The sequence below is a fragment of the Pseudophryne corroboree genome, chromosome 5, assembly GCF_028390025.1.
Source record: "Pseudophryne corroboree isolate aPseCor3 chromosome 5, aPseCor3.hap2, whole genome shotgun sequence".
Classification (NCBI taxonomy): Eukaryota; Metazoa; Chordata; class Amphibia; order Anura; family Myobatrachidae; genus Pseudophryne; species Pseudophryne corroboree.
The window spans coordinates 15,171,226-15,190,868 of NC_086448.1; the positions used below are offsets into that span (position 1 = coordinate 15,171,226).

General features: G+C 52.6%; 1 protein-coding gene across 1 annotated transcript in view; it reads right to left on the bottom strand.

Moving 5' to 3' along the window:
• Positions 1–19,643, bottom strand: part of PLEC (plectin) — a 647,147-nt gene that overhangs the window by 164,299 nt on the left and 463,205 nt on the right. The window contains exons 41-48 of the mRNA XM_063924739.1: positions 13,510–13,751; positions 5,718–5,837; positions 4,481–4,588; positions 3,993–4,214; positions 3,341–3,544; positions 3,015–3,240; positions 858–1,084; positions 307–429 (exon numbers count right to left, since the gene is read on the bottom strand). Coding sequence (XP_063780809.1) covers positions 307–429; positions 858–1,084; positions 3,015–3,240; positions 3,341–3,544; positions 3,993–4,214; positions 4,481–4,588; positions 5,718–5,837; positions 13,510–13,751 — 1,472 coding nt within the window. The remainder of the gene's footprint in view (positions 1–306; positions 430–857; positions 1,085–3,014; positions 3,241–3,340; positions 3,545–3,992; positions 4,215–4,480; positions 4,589–5,717; positions 5,838–13,509; positions 13,752–19,643) is intronic.

Consider the following 19,643-nt stretch of genomic DNA (forward strand, 5'->3'; position numbering starts at 1 on the left):
TGCTGGAACAAGGTATCGCTAGGCCCCATAGCAACATTTCAGTGAGGTCTTACACCTTCAGAGGCCCCCACTCCGTACTCCCAATACACCTGCCCCAGTCCTGCTCAGAAGAGGCTCCAGCTCTACTCACCAGAGCAAGCCAAAGAATGGCACAACATTGCCAGGCACCCCACCGTAGCTATTACCATTTCAGTGGCGCTAGTTCCCCTTCATTTGTGGCACTTGCTGACCCTCTTTAATAAAGGCCCATCTGTTGGTATACAGAGTTTAGGAATCCATACCTCAGTGGGGACAGACAGCGCTCACCTCGTCCAGGCTCTTTGTCACGTCCGGCTTGTCCATATCACCACACAATGACATCAGCTCCACACCGACAGATCCCAGCGTGTCCAGGTCATTCTGCAGGTTGTCAATGTCCTCCCGCAGTGCCTGGGAACAGAGAGTCCGCAGGATCACTTGTTGCCCTGACATACACGTGTTTCCTGTATAGTGACAATCAGAGCTGGCACCCGCCAGTACGTCACTGGGCATCATCTATGATACATTTATACATAAGAGGAAATGATCGCTTCCATTCCATTTGTGATGAGATTAGGAGAAATATTGTTGTACCATTATGTTATCGGTCTCTCTCAGACTACTCTAGTGGTTATTACTGTATGTCACCTGTAATAGTGGCATCATAATCTCTTATTCTGTTCTCTGGCATCATGGAAAAAAACAGATGCCTCGGTCACTCTGGGATCTCCAGGAAACCTGGAATATCTGAATGAGCCCATATGCAGCCCTAAATGTCACATACAGAAGATTCTCGGAGGAAAATGCAGCTCCCCGACTAGGAGACCTGTGTAACCCACCTGCATGGCATCGAGTCGGGTTCTGATGCAGTCAGGGTCAGTATCGGGCTCCTCCGTGTCCAAAACCATCTGCTGTGTATCGGCCAGTGTAAGCGCCAAGTCAGAGAGGCCATGCCAGAACCGCTCTGCCAGCAGGAGGAGGCCGGACAGCCAAGCATCGCGTTCCTCTGCCCGTTCACACAACTGCTGCCAGTCCGCCAATACCTGAGCTGTGCGCTGCTGGATCCCTGCAAGGAAGGGGCAGATGTGTGAGGGGAGGGGCAGGACTGCTTGTGGTGGATATAGAGCAGGGGTTCTTAACGCCAGTCCTCAGCGACCCCCCAACAGGTCATGTTTTATGTTTCCTTTCATCGTGCACGGTTGAGTTACTCTATTTTGCTAGATTGGTAATTATCCCACCTGTTTCCAGAAATCCAGAAAACATTGCCTGTTGTAGGTACCTGTGGACTGAAGTTGAGAACCCCTAGTCTGGAGGAATGGAGAGGGTGAGATCTGGAAGGTGAGAAGACAGAAAAGGTTATTTCCGAAGGCTCTGTATGCAAATTGATTTTCTGGGGCGGTTTCAAAATGCCAGTCAGCAGCTACTTGCTGTTATGAGCCACGGCAGTGGCTCATTCCTGTTTGCATTTTGCTCATGTATTTTATGTTATATTTCTGTTTGCATGCCAGGATTTCTCATGTACTTGTTTAGATTACTGTTGTTGGCCACCTGTGGTGAGTCTGTGTAATTGCAGCCTGTTTCCTATGTTTTCAGTCTTACCTGCCAGTATTTAGGCCATTACCTTGTGCCTGGCTTCCAGCTATTCTGATTGGGGTGTGCTTCCTTTATTACTCAGCTGGCCCTGCATCCAGAGCTGGTGATAGAAGTAGGGTTTTGTGCCTGTATGTTCCTGGTTAGCTTCCTGCAAACCTGTTCCTGGTCCCTGTCAGCTGTTCCTGGTCCCTGTCAGCTCATTGGAGATCCTGCCTGTGTTGTGCTGTGACCTGGAGACTTTGCCTGATCGATTCTTGCCAGCCGGTGTTCAGGTTTTCGTGGAGTATCCACGCTAACAGTTCTTTGTTTATATTTTTATCTTTAACATCCCTGAGCATTGCTGCTCTCACTGTTTGTTTATAACATCTAAAACCATTGTTGGTCTCATTATCACTCGTGCATTGGTGTTGCAGGGTTAGTTAGGTTTCCCCTTACTCACTTGCAGTCTCGGGTGGTGCCTTGTCACTTACTAAGACCGGGGGCATCGGAGTTTGGGCAAACCTAATTCGCCCATTCAAACGCGGCTGCCGTGGGCACAAGAACTTTAGCACCACAGGCACCATCCGACCACTAAGATGGGTAACGGAGTCAGGGGTAGAGCACGAGTTGCTGCCAACCTCAAACCTAGCTGCAGCTTTACCGGTGAGTACTGGAACTTCTCAGTGGTCGCATACTCCCCTGAGTTCCAGGTACTCAATTCCTAACACTTGCAGATATACCTGAGCGTGAGCAGTGGGCAGAGTGGGAAGGTGGCCTAAATGGTCATCCTATGGCCTGCAGAACCATCCCATTTTTTTATGTGTGCTTTTGCGTGTTCCTTCCAGCTCATGGGGGTGACATGGCCTTTATTAGAGGGAGCATTCTCTGTGTGTTTGAAGGGATTTTTAAATTGATTAATGTGCACCTAGAAAGCATGTGTATAAATGGTGATTCAAACGCCCCAACCAGCCTTCATCAATGAGCGCCCCAATCCGCCCACTGCTTCCTATCAGAAGCTACAGCTGCAAATCTGTAACTATAAGCTTTGAAGTTTTTACTTGAATTAAAAATCTTAATTTTAGTTCTGGATTTAGTGTTTTAACACCCAAACCCTGAGAAGCTCATGTTACCTAATTTTTTGCGTATTAATAATTGTGTGTGCGGGTGAGAGCAGAAGCTTGTCCTGGGCTTGACCCAAAAGCTACTTCTGCTGGTGGCAGTGACCGTGTTGATTTACCACACATGCTGTGGTAACCAGAGAGGTGTCAGGGGCGGCGATTCTCATGGAGGCTCTTAGGGCGGAGGATGACAAGTGTCTGGTGATGGGCAGTGAAAGGTCAGGAGAGAGTGGAGAAGCAAGAAGACAATCAGGATGGAGAAAGCTATTGGCTCCCTCATACCCCACATAAGAACATCATGTGTACCTTGTGGTTGGGCGGCCTCAGATGGAAGGCTGGAAACAAGCTCAATCCCCTGCCGGCTGATGTTCTCCAGTCCAACTCCCAACTTCTCCAGCTCAGCCTGTACCTGGGAGTTTTCCCTGAGTTGCTCCAGGATTCGGGAGGGCTCCCCACGTACGGAAAGAGGGTTTTGCATCCGACTCCGCAACCGGTCCAAGCTCTCACACATCATGTCTATCCTCTCATTGATCTATGGGGAACATACAAGTCAGAGTTGTGAAGGACAGGCACATTCTAGGGAGTCCGCACAATACAGTAAGTTGGTGAGCCGAGCAGTAAGTGGCACTGACCTGGTTGTATCGGGGGACAGTATCTTCCAAAACGGATGCCGCCTGACGGACAGCCTCACGGATAGAGCAATACCGTTTCTCTGCAGCCTCAAAGCGTTGCTGGAAGATGGAGCCCCCCTCTGGGCACAGCTCAGACAGTTTGCAGGAGACTCTGTGCAGCTTGGTGACCAGAGGCTTGTGTTCGGCCACCACCTCCCGCAGGGCCTGTGAAGAGACCAGCAAAGGTGATCAGCAAGGAGCCTGCGCTGAGGCCCATTATAGTGTCTAAAAAGCCAGAGACGCAGACTCTCAGGAGAGGGGACAGCTATCTCCCCCATCTATCTCAGCACGCTCCTTAGTAATAAGATGCACATTTTAGTCTTTGCTATCTTCATCAAGGTACTACACAGCACGTGTCACTTCCAGCTTCATGTGCAGGACATATTGCAGGTAGCAGTGGTCGTCTAATCTATAGGTCGTTATTACTCTCCCTGCAGAGCATCGCTTCCAGCCTCACGGGCAGCAGGCCCTGATTATTACTCATTGGCTCCTCTTCTGCTCCTCATGTTCCAGGACTGAGCCTCTGTATCTGTGACCAGGGTGTAGTACCAGGATGCTGCAAGCATGGCCCTCCTCCCCAGCACAGGACACAAGGCACCGGTGGCTTAGTCACCTGGAGCTGTTGCTGCTGGGCTCGGAAGTTGATGCAGCTGCCGGCGCAGTTTGGCGACAGTTGGGGCAGCTCGGCCTCAGTCTCCTGCATCCAGGGCAGCAGCTCCTCTTCCGCTTCAGAAAACTGGCCGAGCAAGGAGAGGGCGTGTTCCAGGCCGCAGGGCGAGGAGGCCACCAAGGACGAAATCCTGGGGGACATCTCCTTGGAAGACGACAGCGATGGCTGCGGAGAAAAGAAACGGTGAAAAGTAACAGTAACATACGCAGCTCAGACAGGTTCCATGCTGGACAGATACATTGCACAAAGCCTTCAGTGAGAAACCTTTGGCACCCTCCAGATGTATGCCCCCAGCTACAGCCACACAAGAACTTGTACTAGTGTGAGACCGTCCCAGGGTCCCCCGCCACTGCTTAAGGGGGGCTGGCCCTTAAGCGATACTAGCAGCCCCCTGTGTGCTTAGCAAGTGACCCTAGCAATGACCCTCTTACCTGTAGCTGCTCCTGGATGGGCTGAGGGCACAAGCTCAGCAGGATGTCGGAGATACAGAATAACCTGTCGGTGATCCCACGATGCTGCAGGACATCCACCGCCAGCAGCTGTAAGAGAACACAATGCCCTGGGATTCAGTGAGTGACTCTGACACTGGGCATGAACCGGCCAATCCAAGGCCTGAAAGATCCAATCAGCTCCAATGGGGCTACGTAAGCACAGCTACAGGACACCGGCCGACCACTCTACCGCCCATTAGATGTAAACCGGGATCAGCGGTCTCTGCGCTTGATTATGATTCGGGATAAAGTTAAAAAGATCAAGTAACCGTGCACCTGGGCAAAACCATGCTGCATTGCAGGTGGGGCAGATGTAACATGTGCAGAGAGAGTTAGATTTGGGTGAGGTACAGTATGCTCAAACTGAAACCTAAATTGCAGTGTCAGAATAAAGCTGTCAAGGATTTGCGGGCTACATGCAAAAGCAGCCAGTATTTACCCTGCATGCAAAATAATGTATGTATTTGCTCCCCTTGCACTGCAGCATGGTTTGTCCAGTTACACAGCTACTTGTTCTTTCTTACTTTGGGGGTCATTCCGAGTTGATCACACGTAGCCCCTTTTTGCTGCTCGTGCGATCAACCTGACGCCGCCTATGGGGGAGTGTATTTTAGCATAGCAGGGCTGCGATCGCTTGTGCAGCCCTGCTATGCTAAAAAAGTTTAAAGTAAAACAAGACCAGGGCTGCAGTTACTCGCCCAGTGCGACGGATCCAGCGATGTATGTCTTGGTCCTGACGTCAGACATCCGCCCTCCAAACGCCTCGACGCGCCTGCGTTGGACTCACCACGCCTGCAAAACAGTGAGTATCCGCCCCGGAACGCCTCCCGCGATTGCTGCTGCGATCACATTTCTTGCTGGTGGCGGCGTTGCCTGGCGACGATCGTCGCCAGGCAATGACGCGCATGTGCAATGCATCCGCCGCGCATGCGCATTTCTGACGCGTTCGCACAGCAGCGAAGAACCACTGCGTGCGAACGGGTCGGAATGACCCCCTATATTTCCAAATCAGAATCAGGCCCTCCGTGCGGCCATGCACATGGTAATTTGTGGCCTATTAGATTACCTGTAGGTTGGGCAATACGTTTACATTGCTTTCTGTCCAGGGAATATTCTAGAACACATATAGACTAATTTCCCATCTCCAGAAAGAAGATAAGAATTAGGCATTAGTCACCTTGTGCTCCCTGATCTGGGCCTGTATGGTCTCTACATTCAGTGTGACGCGGCCAAGTTCCTCCAGGCGCCTCTCAGTTCCAGAAAGGTGGGCGAGCTCAGACAGGACAATCTGCTCCAGCTGTCAGAGATAGAGAGAGAAGGGACACTGCAGTTACAGCGGAGACCTGGATACTGCACTCTCATGTAGGGAGGCTGGGGTCACTGCACTCTCATGTAGGGAGGCTGGGGTCACTGCACTCTCATGTAGGGAGGCTGGGGTCACTGCACTCTCATGTAGGGAGGCTGGGGTCACTGCGCTCTCATGTAGGGAGGCTGGGGTCACTGCGCTCTCATGTAGGGAGGCTAAGGTCACTGCACTCTCATGTAGGGAGGCTGGGGTCACTGCACTCTCATGTAGGGAGGATAGGGTCACTGCACTCTCATGTAGGGAGGCTGGGGTCACTGTACTCTCATGTAGGGAGGCTGGGGTCACTACTCTCATGTAGGGAGGCTGGGGTCACTGCACTCTCATGTAGGGAGGCTGGGGTCACTGCGCTCTCATGTAGGGAGGCTGGGGTCACTGCACTCTCATGTAGGGAGGCTGGGGTCACTGCACTCTCATGTAGGGAGGCTGGGGTCACTGCACTCATGTAGGGAGGCTGGGTTCACTGCACTCTCATGTAGGGAGGCTGGGTTCACTGCACTCTCATGTAGGGAGGCTGGGGTCACTGCACTCTCATGTAGGGAGGCTGGGGTCACTGCACTCTCATGTAGGGAGGCTGGGGTCACTGCACTCTCATGTAGGGAGGCTGGGTTCACTGCACTCTCATGTAGGGAGGATAGGGTCACTGCACTCTCATGTAGGGAGGCTGGGATAACTGCACTCATGTAGGGAGACTGGGTCACTGCACTCATGTAGGGAGGCTGGGTTCACTGCACTCTCATGTAGGGAGGCTGGGATAACTGCACTCTCATGTAGGGAGGCTGGGGTCACTGCACTCTCATGTAGGGAGGCTGGGGTCACTGCACTCTCATGTAGGGAGGCTGGGGTCACTGCACTCTCATGTAGGGAGGCTGGGGTCACTGCACTCTCATGTAGGGAGGCTGGGGTCACTGCACTCTCATGTAGGGAGGCTGGGGTCACTGCACTCTCATGTAGGGAGGATAGGGTCACTGCACTCTCATGTAAGGAGGCTGGGATAACTGCACTCATGTAGGGAGACTGGGTCACTGCACTCATGTAGGGAGGCTGGGTTCACTGCACTCATGTAGGGAGGCTGGGTTCACTGCACTCTCATGTAGGGAGGCTGGGGTCACTGCACTCATGTAGGGAGGCTGGGGTCACTGCACTCTCATGTAGGGAGGCTGGGGTCACTGCACTCTCATGTAGGGAGGCTGGGGTCACTGCACTCTCATGTAGGGAGGCTGGGGTCACTGCACTCTCATGTAGGGAGGCTAGGGTCACTGCACTCTCATGTAGGGAGGCTAGGGTCACTGCACTCTCATGTAGGGAGGCTGGGATAACTGCACTCTCATGTAGGGAGGATGGGGTCACTGCACTCATGTAGGGAGGATGGGTCACTGCACTCATGTAGGGAGGATGGGTCACTGCACTCTCATGTAGGGAGGATGGGGTCACTGCACTCTCATGTAGGGAGGATGGGGTCACTGCACTCTCATGTAGGGAGGATGGGGTCACTGCACTCTCATGTAGGGAGGATGGGGTCACTGCACTCTCATGTAGGGAGGATGGGGTCACTGAACTCTCATGTAGGGAGGGGAGGCTGGGGTCACTGCACTCATGTAGGGAAGATGGGGGTCACTGCACTCATGTAGGGAGGCTGGGGTCACTGCACTCATGTAGGGAGGATGGGGTCACTGCACTCACATAAGGATGTGGGGAACAGCACTCATACAGTATAAGGATGGGGGGCACAGCGCTTATACAGTATAAGGATGGGGGCACAACGCTCATACAGTATAAGGATGGGGGCACAGTGCTCATACAGTATAGGGATGGGGGGCACAGTGCTCATACAGTATAAGGATGGGGGGCACAGTGCTCATGCAGTATAAGGATAGGGGCACAACGCTCATACAGTATAAAGATGGGGGCACAGCGCTTATGCAGTATAAGGATGGGGGGCACAGTGCTCATACAGTATAGGGATGGGGGGCACAGTGCTCATGCAGTATAAGGATGGGGGGCACAGCACTCATACAGTATAGGGATGGGGGGCACAGCGCTCATGCAGTATAAAGATGGGGGCACAGCGCTTATGCAGTATAAGGATGGGGGGCACAGCGCTCATACAGTATATGAATGGGGGGCACAGCACTCATACTGTATAAGGATGGGGGGCACAGCGCTTATACAGTATAAGGATGGGGGGCACAGCGCTCATGCAGTATAAGGATGGGGGGTACAGCGTTCATGCAGTATAAGGATGGGGGGTACAGCGTTCATGCAGTATAAGGATGGGGGGTACAGCGTTCATGCAGTATAAGGATGGGGGCACAGCGCTTATACAGTATAAGGATGGGGGGCACAGCACTCATGCAGTATAAGTATGGAGGCACAGCGCTCATGCAGTATAAGTATGGGGGCACAGCGCTCATGCAGTATAAGGATGGGGGCACAGCGCTCATACGGTATAAGGATGGGGGGCACAGTGCTCATACAGTATAAAGATGGGGGCACAGTGCTCATACGGTATAAGTATGGGGGGCACAGTGCTCATACAGTATAAGGATGGGGGCACAGTGCTCATACAGTATAAGGATGGGGGCACAGTGCTCATACAGTATAAGGATGGGGGCACAGTGCTCATACGGTATAAGGATGGGGGGCACAGTGCTCATACAGTATAAGGATGGGGGCACAGTGCTCATGCAGTATAAGGATGGGGGCACAGTGCTCATACAGTATAAGGATGGGGGCACAGCGCTCATGCAGTATAAGGATGGGGGGCACAGCGCTCATACAGTATAAGGATGGGGGGCACAGCGCTCATGCAGTATAAGGATGGGGGCACAGTGCTCATACGGTATAAGGATGGGGGCACAGCGCTCATGCAGTATAAGGATGGGGGCACAGCGCTCATGCAGTATAAGGATGGGGGCACAGCGCTCATGCAGTATAAGGATGGGGGCACAGCGCTCATGCAGTATAAGGATGGGGCACAGCGCTCATGCAGTATAAGGATGGGGGGTACAGCGTTCATGCAGTATAAGGATGGGGGCACAGCGCTTATACAGTATAAGGATGGGGGGAACAGCACTCATGCAGTATAAGTATGGGGGCACAGCGCTCATACAGTATAAGGATGGGGGGCACAGCGCTCATGCAGTATAAGGATGGGGGCACAGTGCTCATACGGTATAAGGATGGGGGCACAGTGCTCATGCAGTATAAGGATGGGGGCACAGTGCTCATGCAGTATAAGGATGGGGGCACAGTGCTCATACGGTATAAGGATGGGGGGCACAGTGCTCATACAGTATAAGGATGGGGGCACAGCGCTCATGCAGTATAAGGATGGGGGCACAGTGCTCATGCAGTATAAGGATGGGGGCACAGTGCTCATGCAGTATAAGGATGGGGGCACAGCGCTCATGCAGTATAAGGATGGGGGCACAGTGCTCATGCAGTATAAGGATGGGGGCACAGTGCTCATGCAGTATAAGGATGGGGGCACAGCGCTCATGCAGTATAAGGATGGGGGCACAGCGCTCATGCAGTATAAGGATGGGGGCACAGTGCTCATGCAGTATAAGGATGGGGGCACAGCGCTCATGCAGTATAAGGATGGGGGCACAGCGCTCATGCAGTATAAGGATGGGGGGCACAGCGCTCATGCAGTATAAGGATGGGGGGTACAGCGTTCATGCAGTATAAGGATGGGGGTACAGCGTTCATGCAGTATAAGGATGGGGGCACAGCGCTCATGCAGTATAAGGATGGGGGGCACAGCGCTCATGCAGTATAAGGATGGGGGGCACAGCACTCATACAGTATAAGTATGGGGGCACAGCGCTCATGCAGTATAAGGATGGGGGCACAGCGCTTATACAGTATAAGGATGGGGGGCACAGCGCTCGTGCAGTATAAGGATGGGGGGTACAGCGCTCATGCAGTATAAGGATGGGAGGCACAGCGCTTATACAGTATAAGGATGGGGGGCACAGCGCTCATGCAGTATAAGGATGGGGGGTACAGCGTTCATGCAGTATAAGGATGGGGGGTACAGCGTTCATGCAGTATAAGGATGGGGGGTACAGCGTTCATGCAGTATAAGGATGGGGGCACAGCGCTTATACAGTATAAGGATGGGGGGCACAGCACTCATGCACAGTGCTCATGCAGTATAAGGATGGGGGCACAGTGCTCATACAGTATAAGGATGGGGGCACAGCGCTCATGCAGTATAAGGATGGGGGCACAGTGCTCATACGGTATAAGGATGGGGGCACAGCGCTCATGCAGTATAAGGATGGGGGCACAGCGCTCATGCAGTATAAGGATGGGGGCACAGCGCTCATGCAGTATAAGGATGGGGGCACAGCGCTCATGCAGTATAAGGATGGGGGCACAGCGCTCATGCAGTATAAGGATGGGGGGTACAGCGTTCATGCAGTATAAGGATGGGGGCACAGCGCTCATGCAGTATAAGGATGGGGGGTACAGCGCTCATGCAGTATAAGGATGGGGGGTACAGCGTTCATGCAGTATAAGGATGGGGGCACAGCGCTTATACAGTATAAGGATGGGGGGCACAGCACTCATGCAGTATAAGTATGGGGGCACAGCGCTCATACGGTATAAGGATGGGGGGCACAGCGCTCATGCAGTATAAGGATGGGGGCACAGTGCTCATACGGTATAAGGATGGGGGCACAGTGCTCATGCAGTATAAGGATGGGGGCACAGTGCTCATGCAGTATAAGGATGGGGGGCACAGCGCTCATACAGTATAAGGATGGGGGGCACAGCGCTCATGCAGTATAAGGATGGGGGCACAGTGCTCATACGGTATAAGGATGGGGGCACAGCGCTCATGCAGTATAAGGATGGGGGCACAGCGCTCATGCAGTATAAGGATGGGGGCACAGCGCTCATGCAGTATAAGGATGGGGGCACAGCGCTCATGCAGTATAAGGATGGGGGCACAGCGCTCATGCAGTATAAGGATGGGGGGTACAGCGTTCATGCAGTATAAGGATGGGGGCACAGCGCTTATACAGTATAAGGATGGGGGGCACAGCACTCATGCAGTATAAGTATGGGGGCACAGCGCTCATACGGTATAAGGATGGGGGGCACAGCGCTCATGCAGTATAAGGATGGGGGTACAGTGCTCATACGGTATAAGGATGGGGGCACAGTGCTCATGCAGTATAAGGATGGGGGCACAGTGCTCATGCAGTATAAGGATGGGGGCACAGTGCTCATACGGTATAAGGATGGGGGGCACAGTGCTCATACAGTATAAGGATGGGGGCACAGCGCTTATGCAGTATAAGGATGGGGGCACAGTGCTCATGCAGTATAAGGATGGGGGCACAGCGCTCATGCAGTATAAGGATGGGGGCACAGCGCTCATGCAGTATAAGGATGGGGGCACAGTGCTCATGCAGTATAAGGATGGGGGCACAGCGCTCATGCAGTATAAGGATGGGGGCACAGCGCTCATGCAGTATAAGGATGGGGGCACAGTGCTCATGCAGTATAAGGATGGGGGCACAGTGCTCATGCAGTATAAGGATGGGGGCACAGCGCTCATGCAGTATAAGGATGGGGGCACAGCGCTCATGCAGTATAAGGATGGGGGGCACAGCGCTCATGCAGTATAAGGATGGGGGGTACAGCGTTCATGCAGTATAAGGATGGGGGGTACAGCGTTCATGCAGTATAAGGATGGGGGCACAGCGCTCATGCAGTATAAGGATGGGGGGCACAGCGCTCATGCAGTATAAGGATGGGGGGCACAGCACTCATACAGTATAAGTATGGGGGCACAGCGCTCATGCAGTATAAGGATGGGGGCACAGCGCTTATACAGTATAAGGATGGGGGGCACAGCGCTCATGCAGTATAAGGATGGGGGGTACAGCGTTCATGCAGTATAAGGATGGGAGGCACAGCGCTTATACAGTATAAGGATGGGGGGTACAGCGTTCATGCAGTATAAGGATGGGAGGCACAGCGCTTATACAGTATAAGGATGGGGGGTACAGCGTTCATGCAGTATAAGGATGGGGGCACAGCGCTTATACAGTATAAGGATGGGGGGCACAGCACTCATGCACAGTGCTCATGCAGTATAAGGATGGGGGCACAGTGCTCATACAGTATAAGGATGGGGGCACAGCGCTCATGCAGTATAAGGATGGGGGCACAGTGCTCATACGGTATAAGGATGGGGGCACAGCGCTCATGCAGTATAAGGATGGGGGCACAGCGCTCATGCAGTATAAGGATGGGGGCACAGCGCTCATGCAGTATAAGGATGGGGGCACAGCGCTCATGCAGTATAAGGATGGGGGCACAGCGCTCATGCAGTATAAGGATGGGGGGTACAGCGTTCATGCAGTATAAGGATGGGGGCACAGCGCTTATACAGTATAAGGATGGGGGGCACAGCACTCATGCAGTATAAGTATGGGGAGCACAGTGCTCATGCAGTATAAAGATAGGGGCACAACGCTCATACAGTATAAAGATGGGGGCACAGTGCTCATACAGTATAAGGATGGGGGCACAGTGCTCATACAGTATAAGGATGGGGGCACAGTGCTCATATGGTATAAGGATGGGGGGTACAGTGCTCATACAGTATAAGGATGGGGGCACAGTGCTCATGCAGTATAAGGATGGGGGCACAGTGCTCATACAGTATAGGGATGGGGGGCACAGCGCTCATACAGTATAAGGATGGGGGGCACAGCGCTCATACAGTATAGGGATGGGGGGCACAGCGCTCATACAGTATAGGGATGGGGGGCACAGCACTCATACAGTATAAGGATGGAGGCACAGCGCTCATACGGTATAGGGATGGGGGCACAGCGCTCATACAGTATAGGGATGGGGGGCACAGCACTCATACAGTATAGGGATGGGGGGCACAGCACTCATACAGTATAGGGATGGGGGGCACAGCGCTCATACAGTATAGGGATGGGGGGCACAGCGCTCATACAGTATAGGGATGGGGGGCACAGCACTCATGCAGTATAAGGATGGGGGCACAGTGCTCATACAGTATAGGGATGGGGGGCACAGCGCTCATACAGTATAGGGATGGGGGGCACAGCGCTCATACAGTATAGGGATGGGGGGCACAGCGCTCATACAGTATAGGGATGGGGGGCACAGCACTCATACAGTATAAGGATGGAGGCACAGCGCTCATACAGTATAGGGATGGGGGGCATAGCGCTCATACAGTATAGGGATGGGGGGCACAGCACTCATACAGTATAGGGATGGGGGGCACAGCACTCATACAGTATAGGGATGGGGGGCACAGCGCTCATACAGTATAGGGATGGGGGGCACAGCGCTCATACAGTATAGGGATGGGGGGCACAGCACTCATACAGTATAGGGATGGGGGGCACAGCGCTCATACAGTATAGGGATGGGAGGCACAGCACTCATACAGTATAGGGATGGGGGGCACAGCACTCATACAGTATAGGGATGGGGGGCACAGCGCTGATATAAGGCAGGCGGGGGCACTGATCTGATATAGGAGAAGGCCACTGCACCAGTACCACCAGCAGGACAGGGATCAGTAGGCTCACACCTTTTCTGTGTCACTGGCACTCAGCGTGCTCCGCTCTCCTTCACCACCACTGCTAACGGAGGACGCCACCTTCTCCATACGCCCCAGCCAGAGGGAGACATCTTCCTGGGATGGGTCTAGATGCGCTGAGATCTCCACAGCCTGATCCAGTCTCTTCAGGATGTCACCAGCGCTCTGGGCTATAATGATATACCTGACCCGCAGGGCGTCCATCTTTTCCTGGCAGAGCTGAGCTTCCTCACCTGTGTGACAACACACTATGAGCATACACTAGTACAGGACACGCTGCTCCCTGACAGACGCCTGTCCTTATCATCACCTGTGTGACAGCACACAATGAGCACACACTAGTACAGCACACGCTGCTCCCTGACAGACGCCTGTCCTTATCATCACCTGTGTGACAGCACACTATGAGCATACACTAGTACAGGACACGCTGCTCCCTGACAGACACCTGTCCTTATCATCACCTGTGTGACAGCACACAATGAGCATACACTAGTACAGGACACGCTGCTCCCTGACAGACGCCTGTCCTTATCATCACCTGTGTGAAAGCACACAATGAGCATACACTAGTACAGGACACGCTGCTCCCTGACAGACGCCTGTCCTTATCATCACCTGTGTGACAGCACACAATGAGCATACACTAGTACAGCACACGCTGCTCCCTGACAGACGCCTGTCCTTATCATAACCTGTGTGACAGCACACAATGAACATACACTAGTACAGAACACGCTGCTCCCTGACAGGCGCCTGTCCTTATCATCACCTGTGTGACAGCACACTATGAACATACACTAGTACAGAACACGCTGCTCCCTGACAGGCGCCTGACCTTATCATCACCTGTGTGACAGCACACTGTGAACATACACTAGTACAGCACACGCTGCTCCCTGACAGACGCCTGTCCTTATCATCACCTGTGTGACAGCACACTATGAACATACACTAGTACAGCACACGCTGCTCCCTGACAGACGCCTGTCCTTATCATCACCTGTGTGACAGCACACAATGAGCATACAATAGTACAGCACACGCTGCTCCCTGACAGACGCCTGTCCTTATCATCACCTATGTGACAGCACACAATGACCATACACTAGTACAGGACACGCTGCTCCCTGACAGACGCCTGTCCTTATCATCACCTGTGTGACAGCACACAATGAGCATACACTAGTACAGCACACGCTGCTCCCTGACAGACGCCTGTCCTTATCATCACCTGTGTAACAGCACACAATGAGCATACACTAGTACAGGACACGCTGCTCCCTGACAGACGCCTGTTCTTATCATCACCTGTGTGACAGCACACAATGAACATACACTAGTACAGCACACGCTGCTCCCTGACAGACGCCTGTCCTTATCATCACCTGTGTGACAGCACACAATGAGCACACACTAGTACAGGACACGCTGCTCCCTTACAGACCCCTGTCCTTATCATCACCTGTGTGACAGCACATAATGAGCATACACTAGTACAGCACACGCTGCTCCCTGACAGACGCCTGTCCTTATCATCACCTGTGTGACAGCACACAATGAGCATACACTAGCACAGGACACGCTGCTCCTGACAGACGCCTGTTCTTATCATCACCTGTGTGACAGCACACAATGATCATACACTAGTACAGGACACGCTGCTCCCTGACAGACGCCTGTCCTTATCACCTGTGTGACAGCACATAATGAGCATACACTAGTACAGCACACGCTGCTCCCTGACAGACGCCTGTCCTTATCACCTGTGTGACAGCACATAATGAGCATACACTAGTACAGCACACGCTGCTCCCTGACAGACGCCTGTCCTTATCATCACCTGTGTGAAAGCACACAATGAGCACACACTAGTACAGGACACACTGCTTCCTGACAGACGCCTGTCCTTATCATCACCTGTGTGACAGCACACAATGAGCATACAATAGTACAGCACACGCTGCTCCCTGACAGACGCCTGTCCTTATCATCACCTGTGTGACAGCACACAATGACCATACACTAGTACAGGACACGCTGCTCCCTGACAGACGCCTGTCCTTATCATCACCTGTGTGACAGCACACAATGAGCATACACTAGTACAGCACACGCTGCTCCCTGACAGACGCCTGTCCTTATCATCACCTGTGTGACAGCACACTATGAACATACACTAGTACAGGACACGCTGCTCCCTGACAGACGCCTGTTCTTATCATCACCTGTGTGACAGCACACAATGAACATACACTAGTACAGCACACGCTGCTCCCTGACAGACGCCTGTCCTTATCATCACCTGTGTGACAGCACACAATGAGCACACACTAGTACAGGACACGCTGCTCCCTTACAGACCCCTGTCCTTATCATCACCTGTGTGACAGCACATAATGAGCATACACTAGTACAGCACACGCTGCTCCCTGACAGACGCCTGTCCTTATCATCACCTGTGTGACAGCACACAATGAGCATACACTAGCACAGGACACGCTGCTCCTGACAGACGCCTGTTCTTATCATCACCTGTGTGACAGCACACAATGATCATACACTAGTACAGGACACGCTGCTCCCTGACAGACGCCTGTCCTTATCACCTGTGTAACAGCACATAATGAGCATACACTAGTACAGCACACGCTGCTCCCTGACAGACGCCTGTCCTTATCATCACCTGTGTGAAAGCACACAATGAGCACACACTAGTACAGGACACACTGCTTCCTGACAGACGCCTGTCCTTATCATCACCTGTGTGACAGCACACAATGAGCATACAATAGTACAGGACACGCTGCTCCCTGACAGGCGCCTGTCCTTATCACCTGTGTGACAGCACAAAATGAGCACACACTAGTACAGCACACGCTGCTCCCTGACAGACGCCTGTCCTGATCATCACCTGTGTGACAGCACACAATGAGCATACACTAGTACAGGACACGCTGCTCCCTGACAGACGCCTGTACTTATCATCACCTGTGTGACAGCACACTATGAGCATACACTAGTACAGGACCCGCTGCTCCCTGACAGACGCCTGTCCTTGTCATCACCTGTGTGACAGCACACAATTAGCATACACTAGTACAGCACACGCTGCTCCCTGACAGACGCCTGTCCTTATCATCACTTGTGTGACAGCACACTATGAGAATACACTAGTACAGGACACGCTGCTCCCTGACAGGTGCCTGTCCTTATCATCACCTGTGTGATAGCACACAATGAGCATACACTAGTACAGCACACGCTGCTCCCTGACAGACGCCTGTCCTTATCATCACCTGTGTGACAGCACACAATGAGCATACACTAGTACAGCACACGCTGCTCCCTGACAGACGTCTTTCCTTATCATCACCTGTGTAACAGCACACTATGACCATACACTAGTACAGGACACGCTGCTCCCTGACAGACGCCTGTCCTTATCATCACCTGTGTGACAGCACACAATGAACATACACTAGTACAGCACACGCTGCTCCCTGACAGACGCCTGTCCTTACCATCACCTGTGTGACAGTACACAATGCACATACACTAGTACAGCACACGCTGCTCCCTGACAGACCCCTGTCCTTATCATCACCTGTGTGACAGTACATAATGAGCATACACTAGTACAGCACACGCTGCTCCCTGACAGACGCCTGTCCTTATCATCACCTGTGTGACAGCACACAATGAGCATACACTAGCACAGGACACGCTGCTCCTGACAGACGCCTGTTCTTATCATCACCTGTGTGACAGCACACAATGATCATACACTAGTACAGGACACGCTGCTCCCTGACAGACGCCTGTCCTTACCATCACCTGTGTGACAGCACACAATGAGCATACACTAGTACAGGACACGCTGCTCCTGACAGACGCCTGTTCTTATCATCACCTGTGTGACAGCACACAATGATCATACACTAGTACAGGACACGCTGCTCCCTGACAGACGCCTGTCCTTACCATCACCTGTGTGACAGCACACAATGTACATACACTAGTACACCACACGCTGCTCCCTGACAGACGCCTGTCCTTATCACCTGTGTGACAGCACACAATGAGCATACACTAGTACAGGACACGCTGCTCCCTGACAGACGCCTGTCCTTATCATCACCTGTGTGACAGCACACTATGAGCATACACTAGTACAGGACACGCTGCTCCCTGACAGACGCCTGTCCTTATCATCACCTGTGTGACAGCACACAATGAGAATACACTAGTACAGGACACGCTGCTCCCTGACAGACGCCTGTCCTTACCATCACCTGTGTGACAGCACACAATGCACATACACTAGTACACCACACGCTGCTCCCTGACAGACGCCTGTCCTTATCATCACCTGTGTGACAGCACACAATGAGCATACACTAGTACAGGACACGCTGCTCCCTGACAGACGCCTGTCCTTACCATCACCTGTGTGACAGCACACAATGCACATACACTAGTACACCACACGCTGCTCCCTGACAGACGCCTGTCCTTATCATCACCTGTGTGACAGCACAAAATGAGCACACACTAGTACAGCACACGCTGCTCCCTGACAGACGCCTGTCCTTATCATCACCTGTGTGACAGCACACAATGAGCATACAATAGTACAGCACACGCTGCTCCCTGACAGACGCCTGTCCTTATCATCACCTGTGTGACAGCACACAATGACCATACACTAGTACAGGACACGCTGCTCCCTGACAGACGCCTGTCCTTATCATCACCTGTGTGACAGCACACAATGAGCATACACTAGTACAGCACACGCTGCTCCCTGACAGACGCCTGTCCTTATCATCACCTGTGTAACAGCACACAATGAACATACACTAGTACAGCACACGCTGCTCCCTGACAGACGCCTGTTCTTATCATCACCTGTGTGACAGCACACAATGAACATACACTAGTACAGCACACGCTGCTCCCTGACAGACGCCTGTCCTTATCATCACCTGTGTGACAGCACACAATGAGCACACACTAGTACAGGACACGCTGCTCCCTTACAGACCCCTGTCCTTATCATCACCTGTGTGACAGCACATAATGAGCATACACTAGTACAGCACACGCTTCTCCCTGACAGACGCCTGTCCTTATCATCACCTGTGTGACAGCACACAATGAGCATACACTAGCACAGGACACGCTGCTCCTGACAGACGCCTGTTCTTATCATCACCTGTGTGACAGCACACAATGATCATACACTAGTACAGGCCACGCTGCTCCCTGACAGACGCCTGTCCTTATCACCTGTGTGACAGCACATAATGAGCATACACTAGTACAGCACACGCTGCTCCCTGACAGACGCCTGTCCTTATCATCACCTGTGTGAAAGCACACAATGAGCACACACTAGTACAGGACACACTGCTTCCTGACAGACGCCTGTCCTTATCATCACCTGTGTGACAGCACACAATGAGCATACAATAGTACAGCACACGCTGCTCCCTGACAGACGCCTGTCCTTATCATCACCTGTGTGACAGCACACAATGACCATACACTAGTACAGGACACGCTGCTCCCTGACAGACGCCTGTCCTTATCATCACCTGTGTGACAGCACACAATGAGCATACACTAGTACAGCACACGCTGCTCCCTGACAGACGCCTGTCCTTATCATCACCTGTGTAACAGCACACAATGAACATACACTAGTACAGCACACGCTGCTCCCTGACAGACGCCTGTCCTTATCATCACCTGTGTGACAGCACACTATGAACATACACTAGTACAGGACACGCTGCTCCCTGACAGACGCCTGTTCTTATCATCACCTGTGTGACAGCACACAATGAACATATACTAGTACAGGACACGCTGCTCCCTGACAGACCCCTGTCCTTATCATCACCTGTGTGACAGCACACAATGAGCACACACTAGTACAGGACACGCTGCTCCCTTACAGACCCCTGTCCTTATCATCACCTGTGTGACAGCACATAATGAGCATACACTAGTACAGCACACGCTGCTCCCTGACAGACGCCTGTCCTTATCATCACCTGTGTGACAGCACACAATGAGCATACACTAGCACAGGACACGCTGCTCCTGACAGACGCCTG